Here is a 26,264-nt window from a genome sequence, read left to right on the forward strand (position 1 = left end):
CGGAGGGGCAGGGCCGGGGCCGTTCCCTTCCCTCCCCTCCATGCCTGAGGCGCGGAGGAGGAGTCGCCGGCGCCGCGGGGTGGTGGCTGCCCCGCTCCCCGCCGGGAGAGGCGAAGCCCCAGCGGCTCTGCCGGATCGGCAGCCCCGGCGGCGGTGGGCGGTGGTTGCGGGGAGCGCCCGCCGGGGCTGAGGGAGCTGCCGCCCGCCCTCCTCTCCCCCCCCCTCCATGCGGCGCAGGCAGCGGTCTCTCCGCTCGCCGCCGCGTTCGTCGTCTTTGTGGGCGGGTTGGCAGCTGTCGGGAGCCCGCCATGGGGCGGCCGCGTCGGGGCTGCTGAGGCGGCGGTGGGGGAGCAGCCGGGCGGCCCCATGGAGGAGCGGGAAGGAGAAGTGCGCTGGGACGGGCTGTGCAGCCGCGACGCTGCTACCCGCGCCGCCGCCTTGGATAACATCGGGCAAGCCGTGCTCCGCCGCAGCGAGACCATCGCTCCCGGGGCGGCCGTGCCGCTTAGCCGTGCCGCCGACGGGCTCCTGGTTCCCGCCGCCCGCGACGGGCTGAGCGAGGTGCTGGCCCGTCTGCTGATGCTCTCCAAGCGCTGCCCCTTCCCCGACGTGAGGGAGAAGAGCCAGGCGATCCTCAACAGGGTGCAGGTAAGCGCGGCAAGACCTCCACCTCCGCCGTGGGACGGGGGCGGAGTTGGGGGAACCCTCCGTTCCCCCCTCTTCGGGGACCTTCTCCTTTCAGCTGTGCAGCGGGGTGGGAGTCTGATGCCGTCCGGTCAGATTGATTCTCCCGACGCCCCCCGCCCCACCCCACTCCGCCCTCGAAGAAACATTTGGGAAAGCGCTCTGAAAAGGCAGGGAGGGGAAGTCAAGTTTTTGCAACCCGGAGGAGAGGGTTTGGCGATGAATGGCTGGGAAGTAGCTGATCGCGAAGGCATGCCGAAAGTACTGCTAAAATGACAACTTTCGCGTTCTGCTTTTGGTCTATGTGTGACCAGCGATGTGATATTACCAGCTGGCTTTGATACAAAGGCAGGAAAGATTTGTCTATAAACATTCAGGGGTGCCAATTAAAAATATAAATCGGGATAGGAAGTTTTCTAGCTTTTAAAAGCTGTATGAACTTCAAGACTATTAAAGCAGAGCCTGTCAAAATTCTCTTTTTGTTGCTTATTAGTAAACAGTTTCCCCACTGGAATCGCTACGATAAAAACTGTTTTTCATAGCTCGTAGGCTATGTAGCCAATAGAGGATTACATTTACTGACCTTTTATGCTAACAAAAAATAAACGTTACTTTGTAATCTTCCACTGTTACAATCTAATTATAGTTACTGGCATTGCAATTCTTTTGCTCACTTCAAGTTTTTGCGCAGGTCTTGAAATTCTGGGGCAGGGCTTGTGTCAACGGGTCCGGCAGCACTACTAAAAATACAGCTTTCTGCAGGGTAGAAATAGGATATTAAGATATTTATTTTAATCACAAATTAATATGTAGAGCGGTGCTTGGAGTTATCTGCTTGATTCCCACTATTGTGCTTTTTCTCCCTGAACATTAATGTAGGTTTAATGTAGGTGAATCTAGGGGAAAGTAATAATAATTTTTAAATAAACGTTATATAAAAATAATAATAGACATATGTATTATGTAAAAACACTGCATTATATATAAAATACATGTATTTTAAAGGAACTGGTATGCAGATCTATTTTTACTCTGTCCTACTTTGAAGTAGCTCGAGGAAATTCTGAGTTGGGATCACTGAGGATGAGAGAGGCTCTGTTCATTTTACCTAACTTCTCAATAGGGTGATGTGTGATAAGTGCAGTATAGCTTATTTTACACGGTTTGGGGCTTTATGGGGTGTTTTTCTTAAGGCAGATTTTGCCTGTAGAAGCTATAATTACAACATGTGGTCTATGTGAAAAGCTATACAGCTATCCTGCTTTTCTTTAAAAACCCAACCCAACCAACCCACCTCCCCCCAAAAAACCCCAAACAAACAAACAAACTAAATAAACAAAAAGAAAAAAAACCAAACCCAAACCTAACAACCAAAAATACCCAAACAATTTTATTATTAAATTGAAAATCTGACATTTTTTGAATCGAAATCTTCATTGTTGAAGATTCAAATGAGAAGTGAGCCCATTGCCAGTGAGAATTCAGAGTCAGTGGAACAGCCTGCTAGGGAAGACTTGCTTCAGCCAGGCACAGGTTATCAGTCTATTCAAAGACCAAACAGGTGGTGATCTCTCACCTAAATCTTGGAGGAGGTCAGAATATATGACCTGACTACTCCCTTTTACATTTCTATATATGAAGTTACTGACAGGTTTAGCTATTGGTATTGTTTAGAAGCTTTTTTTACAAACTTTTTAAAATAGGTCAAAAAGTTTGGGCATAAAATAAATCTGTACATAAAGTGGAAATTCTAACCTCGTGGTCCTAGCTGGCTTGATTAATAATAATAGGTATGAAAGATATAATAAATATTACACTGATTGTATGCACATAAGCTGCAGTAAAGTTTTAGTAAAAAGTTAAGCAAAATAAAATCAAATGCAACATCACTTGAAGAAAATCTTCCAAAGCTGCTTTTGTAACCTTTCTTTTTAGGAGCAGTTCACAAAGAGAAGTATTCTAGTTTCTATGACTATGGAGTGGCAAGTCTTGGCTGTTATGGTTGTACTCAGAAATGAAAATTTTTGTTGTAATCCTTGGATTCCCATTTGTGGAAGAAATGATCCAATCCAAGTATTCCATATTGGATGCTGAGGACTATTGTCAGGCGTGAAATGGTTTTCTGTTGGTTTCATGGCCTAGAGTAATTTAATTCAAATCTGTGTAATGAAGATGGCAGATAAAGCAAACTCTTCAATGAAATATAATTATTCCATAGAACTCATGTCTTTCAGCAGTAATTCTAAAGGTAAATAGCTTAGTAGCAATTAAAAAAAAGTGAAATCCTTTTCAGAATAATATCAGGACTTGCTTGTATTACTTTATCTCCCTGTTTTGGAACATGAAACAATCTTTAAGCCCATGGCAGTATGTGCCATTGTGCTGTCTAAATGTTATTCTCTGCCAAGATGTTAAATGACATCGAGCCCAGAGCAGGACTTTGGACCAAAAGGCTCTCCTGGGAACTGGTGCTGCCCTCCTTCTCTTTCCTGTGGGATGGTCCAGCTCAGAAAAGTATGAGCCTAGACTAATTTTTTATGGTTCGTTTTGGTTTTTTTTTTCCCCGTGAACTGGATAACTGTAAGATGTTCTTTCTTCATCTGGAAGAAAGGTGCATCCTGCATCCAGGACAGGTCAGTGAGGAAATCAAAGACTTGCATTTTTCATGTGGTCTGATGATAGCTGTTTCTTTCTGGGCCTTGTGCCCTCTTGCCTGTTTGGGCAATCAACAAATATTTAGAGGCATGAGCTATGCTGCTGGTGTTGCAGCTTTGTGTCTGGAGCAAGTTGGTAGAATGCATTATATGGCTGGTGTAAGCTGCAGGCTTGGCAGCAGCTTGTGTCAGCATGGCATCCTTCTGAGCCTGCCTTTGTTGTGTTGTTTTGTGGCTGTATTTTCTTCCCTTCTGGGGAAAAATTCCTTTGTATGGTGCAATCCTAGGTGTGAAACTTTCTTCTTTGCTATTAGTAATTTTCTTTTAGCAATAGTGTTAGCAATACTAGTATTGCTTGTATTAGAATCCATAAAAACTGCTTAATGTAAATTTTATTTATGTTCAGGATAATAAGTTTTTTATTGTAGGCTATATATTTTTTTTATAAGAATACATATTTTTAGCCTAAGAGAACATAACTAATTTCTCATTTGGATTAGACAAGTTGGGTTTGTAAGAATTATTACAAAGACACTATAAGCAAACTAGGCCTCTTGTTTTCTAATTAAGACTTCCTTGCTTTTATTAATTCAAGCAGGGTCACTAACTTTCATCAAATATGTATTTAGTTTAATGATACTGCAATTGCAGTGTTTTAAACAAGTGAACAGACTTTGAATTTGTTTGAATCTGACAAGTGGTTTTTGAGATATAACTCCTAATATATCACACCTTTTTGCTAACTTCTTGCATATGTGCTATGTTGCATGTATTTATAGAATATTGCTTCTGACCTTGAAGAACAGCAGCTCGTTCCACCCAGAATGCTTCTCTGCACACCAGCACAAATACACAGGGAATGAACAGCAGTGGAACATCTTAACATGTGATCTTTCCAAGTATTCTATGCAGCTTCAGTCAGATCAATGGGATGTATCTGGCTGGGCTATAAATACAAGTGTATGTCAGTTGCTGGAGGAGAACCATGGAAACTATAAGATTTGCTAGGTAAAATCTTTCATAGCTGTTCAGTGTCTTTAGGAAAAGACTCAGCAGAACGTACAGAATGTAAATTCATAAAAATAGTCTTTTTTATCAACAGAGAGAATGCCTAGATGGGCATTCTGTACGAGTGACCACAAGATGTTAGCCTGCCTAGGGTAAAAGATGACAGAACAGCAGATTAAGACTCACAGATGTGAAAAAGCTTAGAATTTGGCATGTAAAGCTTGAGGGAGGGCAGGGGGAGGAGGGTGGGGCAAATATAAACAAGAAAGGAACTTATCTACTATCAGAAGTAATGTAATAGTACCAGATGCTTTCATTGAAGGGAAAAATTAATAATGAAGAAAGAATTTTGCTCTTCATTGATGTAAACACGAGAAACATGATGTTGCTAAAGATGCACACAGTAGAAGAAGATGCATAAACAAAACTGGGACAGGCAAATATATAATCAGATGAAGCTAACAGGGCTATTGGAAAAAAGGAAGAAATAAAAGATTCACAGATTGGATTAACAGATAATGCTGAGGTGACTGAAATGTTTTGTGAAATGGTTCATCCAGCCAGTATAGTTAATAGCCATGATAAAAGCATTTATTTCCCCTTAGGAAAGGCAGAAACTTGTTAACTGGATGATTTTTTCCTTCCAGACTCTCTCATAGAAAGGTTTTGGTTAGAAGCAACCTTAAAGACCATCTAGTTACAAGCCCCCTACATTCTGCATTTTGTGTTGATAACTGTTTCAAAGGATGCCCCCTCTAAGGGCTTTTCCTTTTGAGCATCAAGCCAATATTTCCCAGATGCGGAGCACTGGTACTTGTGCTCTGGAACATCTGCCTCTTACTGGGCAACAGCAGGTGAGTTTGGGAGGACTTCTGAGTATCTCCTTTCTCCCCTAGGCCTACTGCTCTAGTGGATAAATGCAACAATCCCATAGTTTGAAGAGGGCAGATAACCAGAGGGATGATGTCAGCAGCCAAATACATATCCTCTCATATTGTAGAATTTGGGATGTTGAATATCTTTCCCTTTCCAAATCCTGGCAAAGTTATTGTATGGATTTAAATTAAATCAGCATCCAGAAAAGACAGGAAGGCTTGTAGTCACAGCCAGAGCAGATATCCTGTCCTCTTCCTCTGCCATAGTGTATGGGACAAATAAAGCCTCTGCCAGTTCTCCTGCATGTGTCCATAAGGGATAAAATAGTAATTACTTTTCTGTTTCACTGTTAGGTTTTTCTCACAATAGAGTTCCCTATCTCTTTGCTTTTTTGTGTGTTCATTGTGTCTGTGATGTGTGCTTGCTAAGCGTGAAACTCAAGTATGTTCCTTGCTCTCAGATGGTTTATCTTGATGGCTCTGGTATCACAGAAACTGCCTAACTTTCCAAATCTTTAATCTGCTTTTGGTGTAATCTGTGATAAATTACTTCATAACTCACCTTCAGTCTTTTTAGCCTTCCTGCATGACAGAAGTAACATTCTTTAGTGAACTTTAAAATCTGTAGTTAGACTGATCTGTTAAGATGTGGGACATTTCATGTCCAAGGTAATTTGCCTGTGCCCTACTGCATGCTATTGATATTCTCCTGTGAAGCTTGCTGTTAGTGACTCACCATGGAAGGGTGTATCAGGTGAAATTTTTAAGTCTGTTCAAGCCTACAAATTTAAATATAGTATCTCACTGGTGGTGATGAATCTGATCCATCTGGAAGCTGACTGATCTCCTTGCACAATGCCGATATCCAAAGCAGTTTCTGTTTCCCATAATACTCTTCTGTAAAGGGAGGGAAAACATCCTTTTTGTGAGCTCCCATCAGAGCAGAATTATGTTCTGTCTCTTCCAGCCATTAGGTGGAATGGGTTTAATTATATATTGCGAGGTGCTCCCTTCAGAAGCCACGTGTCACTCTGCCTAATTTAGAAGACATTTGTCTGTAAGGGTTGGGGTTTTTTGTAGTGTTCAGTGCTCTTCTTCATATTGGGAGAGATACTGAAGTGATGACAGTGCACTTACTAGTCTTATTTACAGCTTCTGCTAGGCTACAAAAAGATCTGTATCTCCACAGGATTTATGGTGGTAACCATGTTCTGATGATGCATCTGTATTGCTTGTGAGTGATGAGGTTGGCTGGGAAGTTAAGGAAGGAGACTTAATCTTGACATATCAGAGAATGTTCTGAGCAGGGGTGTGGACATTTTTTTTTTTTTTTGTAAACCTTAAAGCATCAATAGTTCTTAGATTATATTGTCTGACTTCTCCCTCCCTCAGCTTACTTGCCTCCTTCTGAAGGCTTCAGTCTGTTGAGATGAAGGGAAATTTTATTTTTGCAAGCTTGTCAGCTACAGAATTGCCTGACCCTGAGAAAGTTTTTGCTCATAATAAAGAGGTGCTGGAAAAAGTGGAGGTTCTCAAAGTGATGTGAAGCAAGATATCTGGGTCACTTCTAATGCTATTTCTGTGTGCCTGTACATAATTTTCCGTGCTAGCTGTATGCCATTCTTTTTGTGTGTAAATGAGCTTTGCTTAGCCAACTTTTCTTAAAATTGTTTGGGATAACTTGAGCTGTAAATTTATGGACTTAACTGATTACTGCTGAATTGGTTTTCAGGACATCATAACTAGAATTTTTATTTTCAAAAAGAACTGCAAAGTGAAGCACACATTTGGTAGTATTTGTCTGTTTTTTTAATTTTTTGACTGCACTGAAATGCTTTAAACTGAAGAAATTGAACACAAACATTTCCTCATCTCTTACAATTTACTAACAAAGTAAGCAACTGTAGTGTGTGTATTGGTGGCTTGTAGAAAGAAGAGGTTTGTCACCCTATTTTTTTTTTTCATAGGAGCTAATATCTAGCTTCTGCTTGAATGCTTTTTTGCAAATAACAGCATTTGTTCCCCTGAACCAGCAGTTGCTAAGTCACGTGAGCTGTTTTAGATTTTTTATTTTTTTTTCTGCTGCTTCTTTTTCAAGAGGTAATTCTAGAAGCTGGCTGTTCATTTTAACCTCATAGCTGGACATGGTTCTTTCCAGTCTTCAGTCATAGACTAGTGTCAGCTTAGTCCTTTGTTTTAAATTATTTTTCTTACTCTGATACCAATGGTGTATGAGTAGCAGTGACCCTTACCCTTTCTGCATTAGTTTTGCTAAAAGTTCTGCTGTGTTTTAAGTTGCTAAAAAGCCAACTTAATTGTATTTCTTAAACAATATATAATTTTTCCCCCTCATCTGGTATGTAAATAACTGTCTTCATTTGTGTGTGTTTGCATGCAATTGGATCCTCTTTGCTCACATATGGAGAAATTCTGTGCATCTTGAGATGTTCAATCAAAATGAAAAGTGCTAAGAATTGGGAAAGGTTTAGAAATTAGCTTATGATAGGTAAACTATTACGTAAAAAAATATATAGACTCCTAGATAATGTAAAATAATACATCTTCCATTAGTTTGATCAAAACATATTGTTTAAAAGAGAATTTTATTGTCTTACTGGGACAAGTGAAAAGCATTGAAGAAATACTGTGTTGTCGTCTTGACTTTTTTCTTCAGGTCAGGGTTTCTTCTTTTAAAACAAGCATAGTGGAAAAGTACTGAATATACCATTGTGGGACAGAAAAATAGTTTTGAAAGCTTGAGTATATTTTCCTGTGGATACCGAGTGTTTAAATTTCCAAAAATACAGTTTGCTGCCAGTATGGTTTTCTATTCCAGTAAGTTGTTTACAGTCTAAGGGGGAGTGGGAGAAAGAGCTTAGTGCTCTCCAGAAATCAAGTGCAACACAGAAATCTTCACTTGGACCTACATACATGAATGAAATCCAAAAAGTAAAGTGGTGGTTTTTCTCTTGTTTACCACTTTCTTGATGTTTCCAATGACTTTTTTTTTCTTTCTTTCTTTGTGTTGTCTTCTGGGAGGCTTAGGCTAGATTGCTGCCAAAAGTTGGGTTGGGGAGGTGAACTGGTTCAGTGCTATTTAAACCCAGTAAAAATTAACCATTTTTCGTTATTTCAGCCTTATGGAGAAACTAAACTTGTTCTTTCAAGTCATTTTGGATGAAAAGTATCACCCAGTGCTGTGTAGTAGTGCCTGAATATACATCAGGCTGGTATTTTAAAAGTTGAGGTGATGCTAGAATGCATACTGCTACTTGCTGTAAATCTTTCTTTTGTGCAACAAGAGCTTACTTTTAGTCCAGGCACTCTCCTAAAGGAAAGCACAATGCTTCTGAAAACATGTAGTTTTTTTAACTGTAAGTAACTTAGAAATTGTTTTTTGTTTTTATCATCAGTAAGATTTTATCAGTTGCAACTGTTTCCTGGCAAGTCCTTTGCCTACCTAAATATCTGTCTGCATCTGTGAGCCTAAGTTTTGAGACTCAAGGTGTAACAAACTTTTAGTTAAATTTTCCTTCATGATATTCTTGCTTGCTATTGAGTTGTTTTCAAACAGTTGTTCTTCCAAAATAGGTGTTTTAGTTAAGGATTGCTTAATTCCTAGAGGTTAAACATGGGATAATATGATAGTTGTTCAAAGGAGGAACAACCTTGGAAAAATGTTGAAAGTTTTTCCTGTGTGGTTTTTTTTGTTTGTTTGTTTGTTTTTGTTTTTTTAAGGAGTAGGGAACCTCTTCTCTGAAAGTTTTTTTCCATTGCAGTTTGTTGCTGAGCTTCCACTATTTCTGGTGTTTGGTGCAACAAAACTTTCAGCTTTAAAATGCAGCCTGTTTGCCAACAGCACATTCCACTCAGATTAAACTGTTTGGATTTTCCATTTATTTAAATTTCAGTTCTAATTGAGATTTTCACTAATTTCCATATAGAAGAAAGACACAAGAGAGGAAAACTTTCTTACACTTTCTTTGACTTTTCAATCAATACTGAATGCAAACTTATGTCTGTTTAACTGCACTAAATAATTAGCAGCTACCATGTATTTTAATGTTTCCTGGAGCTCTTCATGTTATGAAGCTAAGTCCTTATCAGGACAAAATAGCTTCTGACATTTTTAGTTTTATGGTTCTGTACACAGTAAAGGAAGCTGAGTGGGAATGTTTTTGTCTGGGTTTTAGAAGGCATATTGGTATCTTGGCTTCTAGTGCTCTCCTTTTCTAACTATGCAGAACATGGCAGCTCTGCTTGGCTGATGTCTGGCATTTGTTGGGAGAGTATGTGTGAATTGGGAAGGTCAAATGTTGCTTCTCTTTCTTTCATTCCGTGGTGTCAGATCTTTCTCTTAAAGGATTCATGTTCTTGGGTAAGGTTTCACTAGGAATGAAAGCTGGTTTTTAATACAGAAGATACTCTACATTGTGCAATACAAAAGTATCTTGAAATGTCAGATTCTAAAGGCAGTAGTTAACTCTTTATAACTTATGCATTAGCTGCATAATAGTAATAATCATGATGCTAAAGCACAGACTGGTTTGTGCTGGGGTTTTTTCCCCCTGTTTTTTAGAGTTAGCTGGTATGTTTGCTCTCACTGGTAACAGAGACTTGGGGGAAGTAAAGTCTTCATACTCTCTGAATGCAGGGTTGCAAATCATTACTGCTAAGGGCAGTGGAAAAATAAGGCTGTGTTACGGTGCTTATAATACAAAAATTAATTTTATAGTGATAGGCCATGATGTGCTTCCTGTGGATGTGGCTTAAATCTATCTTCTTCTTGGAGCCAGAGGTCATGTGTCACAGCTTAGCATGTTTTTGGGGAAAGTACATTTCCTGTGTCTTGGATCCTCTGCTGTAGGGTGGCCATGTGGCTCAAAAGTAGTTCCCAATAGTAATAAATCTTCATGCATGTGCATAAGGTGATTAGGAAGACTCTGCTCAAAGTCTCCAATGAAACCTGAGTGACTTGCTGATCCCTGAAAAAAATACTTGAAGGTATTAAAAAACCCAAAACACTTAGCAAATAATAAATTCAGATTTTATTACCGTCTTCTAAACCAATCCTGAATATGACTCAAAAACTGAGGAATTCTCTGGATGTACATTTACAAACTGTTCAAAGATGACTTCAGGAATAAACATGTCTTCTGCAATATAATATCAGATTTTATGTAGGGGGCTGACCATTTGAAGGAATTGTTCTGTTTTAAGAAGTAAGTTATATATGAAGCAAGGCAAGAAGTCCTTCCTCCCAGCTGATGTGTTTGGTCAGGAAGATACTTGGATTTTAATTTTTACAATTGATAGGCTTCCAGATAGATCTGTAGGGACATATGTACATCAGTAACAGTGTTATCTAAACAGAAACAGCAGTAAGATTGGATACTGGTAAAAAGTACTAATTTTTTTTTTTTTTTCCTCAGAGTACTAATTTTTTTCTTTTTCCTCAGAAAACTTAGTAGTTAACTGTAAATGAAAAATTTACTTCAATTTTCAACTCACATGACAAGGAAGAATTTGGACAAAATGGGCCTTTGAAGTGGACCATCAGTGTTCACACCCCAGAAATAACACTTAAACAGGTTAGACAGACAGCTGTCTCAGTTCAGCTCATCAGAAATTTCTGCGTGTCCTTGTAAATGGGTATTATACAACCTGAAACACTTTCTTTGAAGTAAATGGGGAAAAATGTAGCCATATCCCCAAATCCTTGTAACATCTTACCTGAACTCAGGCTTAAATGGTGTGTTACCTGGAGACTGACTAGGACCTTTGTTAGTGAGAGCTGGTTATCTCTATGCCTCAGTGCTTACCTTTTATTGATTAACCAGACTAATGCTGCAAATCCATCAATGCAGCAACGACAGCCAACTTTCCAGTGCTAACTCATTTAACCCCAGCTTGTAACATCCTCTTTGGTTGGCATTTGTAACCGTGTTTGCTCTTTATTCAGGGATGCTGCCGTGGGAGGGCTAAAGCAGTGTGTTTCAGTGAAAGTCTCTCACCTTCTGCTGGAGAAAGGCTTTGCTGCAAACCTACCCCAGGTCATTCTTTGCTAATATATGTGGTGAAGTCTGGTCTATATGTAGAGATTCTGTAAGAGTAATAATTTGCATCTCTTATTTCCTTTTTGCATGCAGAAGTTGGCAGAAAGATGTCTTGGTTGGGAGATGAAGTGGGCCTGATGCCAGAGTGGTAATTTGACAGAGTGACCTTTGCTGTGCTCTCCTGATCTGTCAGGCAGTATCAGTCCAGCCAGAGCAGAAATCTGACTGGCTGGGCTGGAACTTGGCACTGCCTGGAATGGCTTAAAACTTGTCTGAGTGCAGTTGCTAAATAGCTTGTTATTGTGGAGGGATGAGCAAGAGAAAAAAACCCTTCTCTGGGTTACTACAAAACATTTTGTAAATTTGTCAAGTAAAGATGCCAAGTGGATTATCCCCTTGGATCTAACAGTCTGATGTTGGTTGCAGAAGTGCTGAACTCAGTGGAACTATGTAGGGTTGAATGTGGGATTTCACAGTGGGCTTTGCTCTACTGTACTGTCCCAGAGCTGGACAAATTTGGAACTGAGACAGATTCTCTGTCACTTTCTGGTGGTGAATGTAGGTCATTCCATGCCAGTTCTGGTAGGACACTAATTGGGTGTGCTTCAATTATACTGGAGAAAAAAGTCAGAATATTCTTTTCTTTATATGTATTTCATTTAGAGCTGCAAGGAGATACCTTCTTGACTCTGTAACTAACAAATATACAAGTCTGCATATCATGGGATACATCATGTGAGTATCTTGGTAACTTCAGCAGAAAAGTGAATGCTAATCTTTAAATAGTTCCTATGTATAGCAGTTGAATATTTGTTTACAAGTAACATAGTAGACAATTCAACTAGGTAGCACCTGTAAAAAGCATTAGGTTATTTTGTTGTCCCAAACTTCCAAGAAATGTAAATCAAACTGGAAAGAGCATATGATGGAAGTTGTTATTAAGTGTGTGTGTGTGTGTGTGTGTGTGTGTGTGTGTGTGTGTGTGTGTGTGTATACACACACACTATAGTAAGACTTTGGCAATAAAAACAAACAACTAACTAAATTCTTAAGCCAGCTGTTATTTACTTCATTTTGAAATAGCATGGATGGGTTTTACTTGGGAGAAAATAATGTGAAATCTCTTCTCCTTCTGTGAGTAACAGAAGCCAAAAGATAACACAGTTTAATAGCCCCATATGAGACATTATTCTTTTATCTGGTGCAACAGTGTATTCTGATGCTCACTGCAATCTGGTACTCCATCTCTTAAAGACTAAGATAGTCTTAATATGGATTGTAGAATCTGTAAACTACTTTATCTTCAAAAGGAGTGATACCTCTTAGGTAGTTGATGCTTCTGCATATTGGAAACTATTGAACCCAGAGACTGAGATGGCAAGGGGAAGATTGTTTTAAGTAGTTATTAGAATTTTAAACAAATATGAAAGCACAAATAAAGAATTGAATTATATAATATTCTGCTGCAATGATCTGATTACTGCAAGCATACACAGAAGAGAAACATCTCTTATGTCCTTTTGGCAGCTGTTTTCCTTCACTTGGATAGGATAATGACTCTTCACAGATATGCTCCAAGTTGTAAATCCAGAGTCATCTGCAGGAGTATTGTAAAGGGGATACTGTCATTATTGAAATAAATTATAAAGCTCTAGAAGTGTCTTAGAGCAATCTTTTTTTTATTTCTCTCTTGTAGTGGAAAAAAGTCTAGGAAATGTGTAGGGCAGGCTATTTAATAAAGAACAGATTTCACCCACCTCAGCCTTGGCTCCGTATTTCATTAAGTTCTTTGGTGCATTTTTAGAGGGAGGTTTAGAATTTTCTGGGATATGGTTGTTTGCTTGGTTGTTTCAAAGTTGATTGCACCCTCAGCAAGTTTGCTGATGCCACCAAGCTGTGTGGTGTGGCTGACAAGCTGGAGGGAAGGAATGCCATCCAGAGGGACCTTGGCAGGCTTGAGAGGAGGGCCTATGCCAACCTCATGAAGCTTGATAAGGCCAAGTCCTGCACCTGGGTTGTGGCCGTCCCAAGCACAAATACAGGGTGGGCTGATAATGGATTGAGAACAGCCCTGAGAAAAAGGACTTGGGGGTGTTGGCTGAGAAGCACCACATGAGCTGGCAATGTCTGCTTGCAGACCAGAAAGCCAGCCATATCCTGGGCTGCATCAAAAGAAGTGTGGCCAGAAGGTCAAGGAAGATGATTCTCCCCCTCTACTCTGCTCTGATGAGACCCCACTTCAAGTACTGTGTCCAATTCTGGAGCTCCCAACATGGGAAAGACATGGAGCTCTTGGAGTGAGTCCAGAGGAGGGCCACGAAGATGGTCATAGGGCTGGAGCACCTCTCCTATGAAGACAGGATGAGAGAATTGGGGTTGTCCAGCCTGGAAAAGAGAAGACTCCATGGAGACCTTGAGTACCTTCTAGTACCTTGAGGGGCCTACAGGAAAGCTGGAGAGGGAATTTTTATAAAGGCATGTAGTGATAGGACAAGGCATAATGGCTTTAAACTGGAAGAGGGGAGATTTAGATGAGATATTAGGAAGAAATTCTTCATTTTGAGGATGGTGAGACACTGGAACAGGTTGCCCAGAGATGTGGTGGATGTCCCTGCCCTGGAAGTGTTCAAGGCTTGGTTGGATGAGACTTAGAGCAACCTGGTCTGGTGGGAGGTGCCCCTGCCCATGCAGAGGGGGTGGATCTACATGATCTCTAAGGACCCTTCATACCCTAACCATGCTGTGATTCTGTCACTGCCTCTTGTTATTTCTGGGAGCAGGCCTGAATTAACAGGACTGCTGGTGTGTATGGTGAAGTGAAGAATGTGTTTGCAGAATTGAAGCTGTGTGCTGGTTGGCTTCTCCATAAGCATCTTGATACCTTGCTTCAGGATTCAATTGCAAAAAAATTATTAGTATTTGCTTTTAATGTGAATAATTGTGTGTTTCTTCTTGCAGCTTTCAGGTTTCCTGGACCTTTTGTGGCCATAAGTTCTGTGATCACTGTACCAGGCTGATGGTCACTGAGAAGTGACAACGCAAGTAGAGAGTTGTAGGAAGGGTGTTTTGGATGTGCCATTCTGAATATGGAAGGAGAGTATCTCTACTTGTGTGGTGGTGTGTGTTTCAGCAGGACCTTGGAAGTTAAATGTGATGTCTTAAGAATGCAGGTACAGTTTTTTCAGGACCAAACTGGCTCGCTGACTGTGGGCTACCAGGTGTGCCAGTTTACCATAGCAGTAAATACATAAAGCAAATGCCACTGCTTTCAGTTAAATTAGCTAAAGAAAACCTGCTCACTTGATCATGCTTCACAAAATTCCACATGGAAAGGGTCTGATAGCAATCTTGAGATGACAACCTGCTACTGTTCAGCTCTGCTGGGCTTCTTGGAGACAGCTTTTATAGCAGCGTTTCAGATCCCTAGCTCTACTGGAGCAAACCATTTTATTTGGACAGCATTTATATCCTTTTGTTTCTTACACAGGCTTGTTTTAATGTGTGGGTCTTCTAAGTGAACAGAAGCTGTTGCACTTGCTGCATTAAGATGTAATGAATTTGAAGGAACACTTGGGGGAGACTTCATGTCTCAAGTTCTATTTCCAGGTTTTTATTTGCTTGCAATATACAGTATCATTGTATATTGAGGTACTGTACTATTTCTGGCTTCAGAATAGTAACCTAAAACTTTGTGAGCTGGTGTGTATTTATAGGTATTTTTTGTTAGTGATGGTATCTTACTAGATTTCTTTTAAAATGAGGTAATTGTGACTGACTTCTGTACCTAGATATGAGAGGAATGATGAGTGATGCAGTTGTGAGAAAAAGAACAAAGGAGCCTGTATTAATAAGCTTGTGAGAGCAGGTGAACCAGATCACTGGTTCACAGCACTTCACATATTAGTGGATGCTCACCACTATATGTTCAAGTTTCATGTTTATTTCTACTTTAATTCATGATTGTCAGCGTCTCAGTTTTGTAAGGAGAGGGTTTGACAGTAAATACTTTGAGACTTTTTAGCTCATATTGAACAAAAATTAACTAATTAATGTGTTTACCCTCTCTCTAGAATAAACTAAATTTTACTGCTGAACTATATTACCTGTGAAGTAAAATAATGTGTTGAGTGATGGGTGTTGCTGTTTTCTACTTTATTATTTTTCCTTTTATTACAAGCAGAGTAAGACTCAACTGCATTGTCCAGACTGAGTTTTGGAAAAATCTAGTTAAACACTGTTAAATGTCCACTGTAACAAAGCAAGATAGTGGAAAAGATAATTCTTTGTTATTGGCGGTTCATGCTTGCTAGAAGAAACTGGATTATTCACACTGTGATCGTGGTCTGCCACAAAGGACTTGCTTAGGCATGCTAAAAAAGGGACCTTGTATGGTGAAACTTCTGGCTGCTTGTGCTGCATTTTAGTTTCTCTCCTCCATTAGGAGTGGATGGCAAAGCCTTCCTTCTCCAGCTGGAAGGGTGCTCCACTTACTTCAGCACTGGCAGTAGCAATGACCTTACAGACCACAAGTATCCCCAAAGTTTTACTACCAGGCTCCAATGCATCAGATGTTGGGGGGGTATCTCTAATCAAAGGAGAAGGGAGAAAAAAGTGTTGGAACTTGGCTTTGTCAGGTTAAAATACTCTTCAATTTTTTTCAACTCCTTTACTCTATATATGCAACTGGAAGAGTTACACAGCTTACATCTTTGAGGTGGTTGTGTGTACAATACTGTGCTGCTACTTACATCTCTGGTACACATTCGATAGCCTCCTACAGATTATTTGAATGGTAATTCAGACACTTGGTGTACACTTAGATTGTGATTGAGACAGAGCTCACTATACAGTTTTGACCAGTTTGTCTCTTCTTTTTTCATGAAACATAGTTCACAGTAACAGTAAAAAGGTGAGATTTTGCAACAGATGGCACTGTAGAAAGATGTAACCCTAACAGAAAAAGATTTTTTCTCTAGCAGAATGTAAGAATAAAACTTCAAAGTTGGAACATCTCTGCGTACTCAGTTTCTGGTACTTCTGCTTTGCTTTTCAAACTTTTTTATAGTACAGGTTTGGGTTTTTTTTTAGTTTGTTTTTTAATGGAATAAAATATCTTAAATGAGGCACTTAGGCCACACACCTTAAATGTGCCACTCGTGGTCACCAATATGGCAAGAGCTCTGTTCTATATGATAATTATTGAGCAAGACAAAGATCCTGATTTTCACTAAGTTACTGAAAGACAATTCTGCAGCCCAAAAACTGTGCTGAGTTGAGACATCTTGTGCTTATGACCCAACTGAGAGGTTCAAAACTCAGGATCCTTCTAACCCCGTAGGTAAAGTCTGTGAGCAGCAAGGCAGAACCTCATCAGATATTCAACCATGCGCTGAGCGCTTAAGTTTTGACAGTGGCAATAGTTCCACACCTATGCTCATGTTCACTCTGGGTTCTGAGATTAAATGTTTCCCTTGTATCTCCTCTCAGAGCTTGCAGAACATGGTGTTCTTGAAGCATGTTTATTGAAGACCTATCAGATGGGCTTTGCACAAAACAAACCAATGCTACCCCTCCCACTCCTGAGTAATAGCTTAGTGGTTAGAGCATTCCCAAAGAGTGAGGACTCTGGGTTCAGCACCTTTTCTGCCTGAGGTGATTTCAAGTTGTGCCTCTTACATGTCTAGGCTCCCAAGATGACAGAATTGAACTAGCTTTTCCTCTCGTTTCTGGGCCAGTGAACACCTTAAGGATTGCATGTAAAGCAGGGGCAGTGCAGTTGGAAGTGCTGACTGTATTGCCACCATTAAATAGCTTAACTTTGTTGTTCAGGGAGGAGCAGCTGAAATCTCCTCAGGGCTTACTCATGACTTGAACTTGGCCTCTATCTTGTTTAAGTGATCTAACTGCTGAGATGAAAGAACTAGTCTCTGGGCTTGAGGTTGTGGTCTTGGATAGATGCAGGTGCTTTTTGGTGGTGGGCAGAAAGTTCTAGCACAGTGAGAGCTGAGACTGAAGATGCACTCCTGTTGGTTAATTTAGGTGGCTTCCAACTTGACATGCAAGTTTTTGTGAATGCTAGGTAAGGTCCATTACCCTCCTTAATTTGTACATAACTAATAAATACAACTTCTGTGTTCCTTGGTTGTAGACTGATGTGTGATCTTTGATGTGAGGTCCAGGCACTGAGGAAGTGGTGGTGTCTTGAGTATCATTGGATTTGTCTCTGCAGTGTAAAATTTGACCAGACGGTCTTTACTTTCTTTAAATATCATTTAAGTTGTTCTGTAGTACATAAACTGGTTTTGTTGTGTTCTTGTAGTGAGAATGAACAGGAAACTTCCAGCTCACAGCATGTAAGAAGGCAGGTGAAAGTGCAGATATCTTGTCATTTGTTTCTTGCACCTGTTTATACTGTACAGTGTGTCCATAATATACGAGGATAATTTTTTTTTCCTGGTACAAATCAGCATGTTTTTCTTTAGCAAGGGTGCTTTTCAAAGTCTTGAGAGCTTTTCTCTTCCCAGTGTATCTTCAGACTTCTTATACTTCACATCCCCTCACACTTGAGGGCACTGTAGGTTCACTCTTCCTTTACACTTGAGTGGATCTACAAGCTCTTGGAGGACTTTTGAACCAGAACTGGGTGCCTCTTGGATATTTTTTGTGATTTTTCTTCCTGTTGATCTTCAGCTTTGGAGAAAAATGTTATGATCTAGAAGTTTCCATTCAAGGAAAAGAAGGACAGTTCTTTAAAATATCACTGTTTGTACAAGACTTTGTAGTACACTTTGGCACTTGGAAAGAAAATAATTTGTCTCAGGTGGACTTGAAAGTTGTGTTTGAAGCACAGGTGCAACAAGATGTGTGTCAGCTGCACTACTGCATCTCAGTGTCTGAAAGAGAGCTGCAGAACTAGCAGGACAGTCTGGAGGAAGAGCAAAATTGAGTCAAGAAGTACTGTAAACTGTGTTATGTTTTAAGCAGGGCGGAGCTTAAGTTCTTCTTGAGAAGAAGTGTGTAATCTTGTTGCTGTTTAAGTTTTCCCATGCCAAGCTTTTTCACTTGACTGTACTATACAGGAACTGGATCATTAGCATTAAAAGAACCTGAAGTTCTTCCAAGTTTATATTCAGACCAAGTGACGTAAGCCTCTAGCAAGCATGCAACTAGATGACAGAACAGCACATATTAAATGTGTAGAGGCCTTTTTGGTTCCCTGTCCCCTAATTATATCAAACAATAGGAGATGAAATACACGCCTCTTTAGTGACACTGTGCTTCAACTCTGTTTAACAGCGTTTCTAACACAGACCCATGTGCAGTTGAATCTTGTTCATAATGGGTGGCCATGACCATTCTAAAATGCTGGAGGTTCTGTGAACACCTCTGGGAAAATCTGCAATCTGAAGAGCAACTCTGTCTTTCTCTACAACTCATTTCACAGAGTACTCTGCAACACTTCCCTTTGTACTCGGGCTTTCCACTTTTAGGGGATTGCCATGAACTTTAAAGTAGCTCATCTATAAACTGACTTGTCTGATTTGCTGTGTAAAACATGTCAAGCAGAGTGTGTTGTCAGTCACTGTGGCTGAAGTGACAACGCACATGACTGTGGCAAATTGACTGCAGTTGTGTGAATTTATTTTGTGTTAAAGGATGTCTGCATGCTAAGGCATATATTTAATCTTCAAAACATTATCTTAAAAGATTTTGTAGAGGAAGGAAGAAGCAAATGCCAAGCATCAAGTGGTGCTTTAGACAATTACTGGTTTAATCTATTGGCAGATGAAAGAAGGTGGCAGATGATTTCCATTTCTTTCCCTGTTTTCCCACAAGACTGTGCTAATAGTATTCCCCCCACCAGAGTGACTGTTTAGTGACCTCCTAGTTGTAAAAATTTTATGAAGCCTGGAGTTATAAACTTCAAAATGGTGTGGGTTTTTTGTTTGCTTATTTGTTTCAGGAATATCTAGCATAAAAATGAAGCCTGTTATCAGGTTAGCAGGCTTCCTTTGTGGTGATTCCTTCCCTCTTCTGTTGTTCTAATCTTCAAAATATCAAACGGAGAAACAAGCAACAAAACCAAAGAAAAACAAAACCCGGTAGCTTTCCTTTTATCAGTGTCCTTGAAAGGAGGCACAGACTTCAATCAGTCTTTTATTGCAGATTATTACACCCAGTATGTGGAAACAGAGAAAGCAGCAATTTGTGGAAAGCAGAATCTAGTGTCTATGTAATGATCCACTGATAGAGCTTGATTTCTCCCTGCTGAAAATCTGAGAAACTCCTCAGCCTGAACTATATATATTTATTAAAATAATTTATCCCATAGTGTCTTGTTCCATTCTGAGTCAAGGATCTTACTCAGGGCTCAGAGGTTAGGCCAGGCTTCCTGGGTTATCAGATCCAGTTGGTTGGCAGAAGGGTGATTTATAGAGGCTTTGGTAAGTATAGTTAGACCTCTGCCTGGTCCAAATGGAGTCCAGGAATAGCAGAGATGAGAAGAGTAACAACCCTGGGGCATACATGGGGGTAACAGTGGGGTTTACATTGACCAAGTGCTGATTTGTGAGCTTTAACTTTTAGAAGAATGAAGTTATAAGCTGAAGGGAAAAACAAACACTTAACTCTGGCTTTAAGCTTTCATGGAATGAGGAGATGGCCCGAGCTCTAACAATCCCGTTGCTTCTAGTAACTTCTTTTCTTCCTTCTTATGATAGAAGAATTTGAGATGTAGTTTTCAGTTAATGACAGCCTAGCAGTTTGCACCCTTGGCTCAAGATTCAGCCATTTGGAAGACTACAGCATTTAGGCTCACTGCTTCCTGGGAGTTTGGAGCCAAGCAAAGCTTTGTCCTGTGCTGCTGGTGGAGCCATGTTGAGAACTGAGCAGGGGCTGCAGTGGATGCTCTTTGCTTTCTTCTGTGAAGATACAGCTGGGGGAAGAGATCAGGACAAGTGACCTTTATGGAGTGGGAGAGAGAGAGGTATGGGGTTGGTGAGGGAGATCAACTTGTAAAGTTACAAAGGCTTTTTCTGAAGCTTGTTTAATGTTACCTCCCCTTCACTGGTATAGTTAAAAAAAAAAGTCTTCATAAAGGTTGTGAGAACCTAAAACTTGGAGAACATATTAAAAAATAAGTAGTATCTTTCAGTAAGTTAGGGTTTGGGGGCAGTGGAAAACGGTATGAGGAAAAAGTATAGCTAATAATAAAATATTAAAAATTGCTTTAGAATTTAGGCATCTCTTGTTTATTGGTGTTCTTGGCCTTGAAAAGTGCCCCATGGAATATGGAGATCTCTGTTTCAAAAACTTTTTCTACATTTTTACCTGTTTTAGGCTTTTAAAAGTCTGTTTACCAAATGGCAAGGCAAAAGAAGTTTGTTCAGTGTTAGATTGTTGAGATATAACCCTAATGCCTATTTTGTACTAACTGCCAAATAAAATCATATTATTGAAATGCAGTAGTATATATCCTGCTAAGGCACAGGAGCACTTGGCAGTCAATTATATTGCAAAGCTCTATAGCCAGCAATCAAAAGAGAAGAGTGGAACCAGCAAATGTTAGAATAGCAGAATCTGGAAATTAAAGCAATGTGAATGGTAAAATCCATTAAAAAAATGCTTATCCCTAGGCTAACTACAGATTTTTAGTGTTTTTGTCCAAATTCTCTGTGTCCACGTTAATTAAACTTGCAGGATGTTACTGTTGTAGTCTTTTTTACTTTACACCAAACTCATCAGTGTTTTTCCCTTTTAATTTTCTTTGAGGCAGACCATCTCTGGTGTCTCGTTTGCAGATTCCATTTTCTGTCTCAGCTGTCTGTGCATAGATCAAATTCATGTCAGCACTTGATGACTACCATAATCAACATATCCTCAGCTGAACTCCTTTCAGCCTTTCCCTTCCCTAGTCTCTCACCAAGCCTTTTCATTGCTCCTCATGCTTAACAACTTTGCCATAGTCTTCCTGTTTCCCAGCAGCATCTCATGCTGCCAACTGATGTGTCATGAAATCAACACATTATTTTTTTTAAACATCTGTTCAGTTTCACTGCTACTTAGTGGATGAAGCTATTGATTTCTGTATTTATTGACTTTACAGACAGGATCTGTCTGACGTTGTGTGCCTAATAAAGCACATACTGTACTGGGCCTGTATCAGTAGCAGTCCTTCCAGATTGCACATTTTTGCATCATGTATGGTGCAGGGCTGCAGTAATGCATCCCTCTGACATAGGGTAACACAACAGAAGAAGGTACTGCTGAGGCAGGACATGGGGCTGGGGGAGTGAGGAAATAAAGCAAACAATGATTAACTGTCCAAAGGAAAGAAAAGTCTGTCAGCCTGTGGGAAAGCACAATTTAGTGTTGCAGCTCCTTGACAGACAGAGTATGACAACTTTGTGGGATCTGCCTAAGTCTAAAATACATCTCTAAAAGCTGAAAGCAAGGAAGTGTAGTAGTATGTTGTTTGTTTGTTTGTTTGTTTGTTTATCTTGAGGTTACTTTGACATGAATTTTTCAAGATGCTTTTGAAGAGGCTTTTTTGTGTTATTTTTCCAGTGCTTACTGTTGATCCAAAAGAAGGCCCTGTGGTAGCATGACCGAGCTGTGTATTGTGTTAACATTAGAATATTATTCAAAATTGGCAGTTTGAGTCTGAACACAGAAGACAACAATCCCTGTCCTGGAATTCTTCTTAAATGTGCTAATTTTTTCCAACAGTCTTGATATTGATTCAAGATTAAAATCCTCTCCAAAGTGAAACTGTACAAATAGCCTATTCCTAAGAGTTTAACGCTGGGATTGTGGTTTATTTTCTTAAGTTATTGTATTTGCAAAGCTTTAGAGTGAATCTGCCAGCTTGTCAGCTTCAAATTCTGCTTATCAAAAGTATTGTAGGTAGCCTTTAAGATAGTATCTTAACTTCTGAAGCTTCTGCCAACTTGGTGTTACATTCACATTCACGTGTCCTTCTGTTGAAAGGTACTTTATATGTTGGTTTGCGTTAAGAGGGGGACAGAAATACGGTTGAGGCTTAAATCACTCCAAGCATTTGGCATGTGAGTGTTCCCTCAAGACTCCTTGCTAAGAAATTCTCCTCTGGCATTTCTTCCCAAAATATACCTTCTGCTTCTTTAGAAATACTAAAATTACATGATCACAAGTTCTGGGAGCTATCTCGGAGCACAAATAAATCCCATTCCTAGGCCCGCCACTCTCCATTTTGCTGTGTGATCTTGGATGCATTACCTCCCCATTTCGGTTTGCCTACCTGTAAAATGGATATAAAACTCATTGTCACGATTTAACTTTACTGTATATGAAACTTTACTGCAATTTTAAGTTAGGTGAAAAGCTGCTGGTATAGAGTTACAGCGGTATGTTTAGTTGAAGTTGCAACGCTTCCAGTTTACTGCACTTTAGAAAACTCCTATAGCATAGCTTTTTTACAAAATGATATATATGGATGGAAGATGGTGGAAGTTATCTCACTTAAGAGAGGTAATTTCTTCTGATACTGTGAAAAGGAAACCTACAATACTTCTATTTGCTATTTTGTTTTCTTGCCATTTCACTTCACTTTTAATTTGCTTTAATTCAGAAGTGACGATGTTCAAACTTTCAAATAAACTGAACTGAAGCTGGGGGAAAGAAATAGGTGCTTGGCTTTTTTTTCTTTTTTCCTTCCTTTGGAACATAAAACATTTGAATTTGGGGGTAGGGCAGATACTCTCACCAAGACACAGAGATCTTTTTGGTGACTATTGAAATGCAGGGAGCTCAGAGAAATGAGGAAGCTGTCAGGGGGAAGACAGCAGCACTGCACAGTGTGTCAGGATGCAAAGAACAACACACTGGGAAGTATAAGGGGGAAAGCAGGATTCAGCCAAACTGGGATCTGGCCAGAAAGGTTGTGCTTAAGTCAAGAATGGTGTTTGAAAGCAAAGCAAAGCAAAATAAAACATTGCTTGTCTCAGCATGTTTGCCAGCCTCTTCAGATTAGAAATCAGCAATGAACTTAATTGTAAAACATTCCTCTAAAATGGTGACCTTTGGAGCCAGGCTGGATTGGCGTGCCTTACGCTAGCACAGTCTTAGGCTAATTGCAAGATAATTAAGGCTTGTATGTTAGGCCTTTGTATATTTGAAGGACATATTCTAATGCACATACTCCACTCGCACGTTACTTCTGCCATCTTACATGTCTTAGTATAAATGGGGCTTGCAGGAGGAAGAAAAGTTGGAGTATGCCATCATCTTGAAATCTGCTATGACTGCAAAGCTGCCCACCTAACATCTGTAAAATTAAACAGTGTTAGGCCATACCTTTTCTGGAAGGTAGCTACAAACTAACAGTGAATTTCTCCAGCTGCTTGCAGAAGTTCCAGCCTTCAGCTTAAGGATAGGGGGGCAAATCTAAGCCCTGTTTTCACTTACATAAATGTTTTCTCTTACGAAATGCACATGTACTCAATGTAGGGTGCCAGGCTGATCGCCGCGGCTGTTTTAAAATAGAAAAGCAGATGGAACAAATAGAAAGATTTACCACACAGCTTGATCTCTCTTCTCTCCCCCCCCGGAGGAGCCATTCATCATCAGCACCGCGGGGACAAACAGCAGAACGAGTTTCCCTTTGCAGCTGGGATTGGGCTGGGAGAGGTGGCAGAGCTGCACGACAGCCTCGGGATTGGCCGGGCAGGAACACACCTCTGGAATCTGTTTATTTCCTAAAAATAAGATAAAATCTTCTACGTTTCAGCGAGAGATCTTTTATCCTGCCTTTAATATCCGAATAAACTTGAGCAAGCACAGTTCAGCTCTTTGGAACAGCTATAGTGCTTGGGCTAAATGAGTGCAATAAATTCAGTGGTTTTGGGTTTTGCTGGGGTTTTTTGGGGGGGTTTTTTTGGGTTTTTTTTTGTTTGGATTTTTTTTTTTCTTTTTTTTTCTTTTTTTTTTTTTTTTTTTTTGCTTTTTTGGCTTGGTTTTTTTTTTGTGGTGTTTTTTTTTCTTCTCCTAAGTACAATGAGGGCTGTGTGAGTTGTCTAGATCTGTTGTTTGTGTTTTTCTGGGTGGGTATATATGACACTGAAGAACTTTCTTGCATCTTAAATAGAGCAGAAAGTTGTTTTTCAGATTTACAATGTACGACTTCAGTTTATGCTGAAAGCAGTTATTCTTTTAAAGCTGTTTTTATGTCTGCTCTAAAATTTTGTTTATACTTGCAATAGTATCTTTTAATTATTTCTGTAAATATCAAGTTGTTATTGCTGATCATGTTTTAGTGAGCGATGACATCGTTTTCTTTTAAATCCATTTAAACAGATTTTGAATTTTCTTGGATTTTTTTTTTTTTGAAGTTAAGAACCAGAGATATTTTGAAGTCCTATGTAAAATAACTTGAGACCATAAATGAATGAGGGATTTGATCAGCTGCAGTGAATGTTTCAGCTGAGTAAGTATCTAGCATAACTGAATACATCAGAACTCATTAACCTACTTCCTCTCAAAAAAACAAATCATAGGGAAGAAAACTATATGGAAAATACAGATGTCTTATACTGTGGTTCAGTGAGACACACACAAAATCAGAAGCTTGTGAGAAAGTAGTTTGTGAAGCAGGAACTTACGGGGGTTGTTTTTTTTTTTTTTCAAGTAATAAGGGTTTGGACAAGCACTGGTGAAATATTGACTGAAGGGGTTGTTGCCTTCAGGAAGAAGAGGCAAAGATGCATGGAAGGGGAGAAGATAAAAGGCAAGAGAAGCTGAGCACCATAAAGGTCTTTAAACTGAAGTTCAGCTTTCTTTTCTCTCCTCTGAATAATTTTTTTTGCTTCTGGGATGTTTAAATATGGATAAAGCCAGTGGTTGGTAACAAATTGCCAGTCAGCTTTTGAATGGGCCCCTATATTTTTAATGTTTCAAGATTTTCAAAAGACTAACATAGGTTTTGCTTAGCCAAAATTACACATTTCTTTCTTAAATCTTTGCACCCTTGGTGATATTTTTACAAGCTTTCACATTATTCCATTAAAATTTCTTGCTCTTTGGTATGAATCGATGAGAAAATAACACCTGTACTTACAGAGAAATTGCCAGCAAAATGTAATTTAAACTATGTGATGCATAAGTCTATTTATTTAAATTCTTAACCCAGAAAAGTGGCTGAGAAGAACCTTCCTCACAAAATAAGAAAATAAATAAAAAATAAAATTTTTAAAAACTGTAATTAAACAGCTGCAAATGAGGGATTGTTCTTCTCCATTTTTTTCTTTTTGTTAGTTATAAGCTGTATAACAAACAATGGAAGCTTTTGCTATAGAGAAAACCTTTTTCTCTGTTGGGTAGGAATTGGAAAGCTCAGAGCCTCATTTCTCTTATGTTCACTTTAATAACTGGTGGCTGGAACATTTTTAAATCAGTATAGTTAAGGATTGCTACGTGAAGGAAGAAAGCTCATTCACTTAAGCAGAGGTTGCTGAAGATCTGCTTAAAGAAATGGGCTTTCTGTCTGCTTCCCTTACCCTTTGTTTTCTTTTATTAGCTGTAGAAAGTCCTGAGAAGAATCTTTTCTATCTGTGCCTTAGGACTGATGTAAAAACATAGGGTTTCCTTGGCTTGTCAGCATTATGCTTGGGTAACCTGAGACTTAGTGAGCCAATGTTCAACAGTGCAGACCTGAACACAAAGCCCTTCCCTTTGCAGCAGTTTTGTTGCTGTTTAACCCCTTTGCAGAATGAAAGACTCATCCTCTTCTTTTATTGCAGAACAAAGCAAAGAAATTCTGAAAGTTCCTGTTTTGTTAAGTGTCACTCTCTTAACTTCATTATATATTTGCTGACACTACGTTGGCCAGTAAAACTGGAAGCTGATAGCAGAGCTTCAAAAAGTGTGACTGGATAGCAGATGGCATTCCATACTGACAAGTGGAGGACATGCATGTAAGGGGAAACAAATTCTTGTTTTACATACTGTGGTGG

The 26,264-nt window shown here is 39.6% G+C and overlaps 1 protein-coding gene across 1 annotated transcript in view; it reads left to right on the forward strand.

The window, feature by feature from the left end:
- The first annotated feature begins 58 nt into the window (after positions 1-58).
- Positions 59-26,264, forward strand: part of SESN1 (sestrin 1) — an 82,678-nt gene continuing 56,472 nt past the window's right edge. The window contains exon 1 of the mRNA XM_071741199.1: positions 59-648. Within this exon, the coding sequence (XP_071597300.1) occupies positions 367-648 (282 nt within the window). The 5' untranslated portion in view covers positions 59-366. The remainder of the gene's footprint in view (positions 649-26,264) is intronic.

Source organism: Heliangelus exortis, chromosome 3, assembly GCF_036169615.1.
Source record: "Heliangelus exortis chromosome 3, bHelExo1.hap1, whole genome shotgun sequence".
In the NCBI taxonomy this organism is placed as follows: Eukaryota; Metazoa; Chordata; class Aves; order Apodiformes; family Trochilidae; genus Heliangelus; species Heliangelus exortis.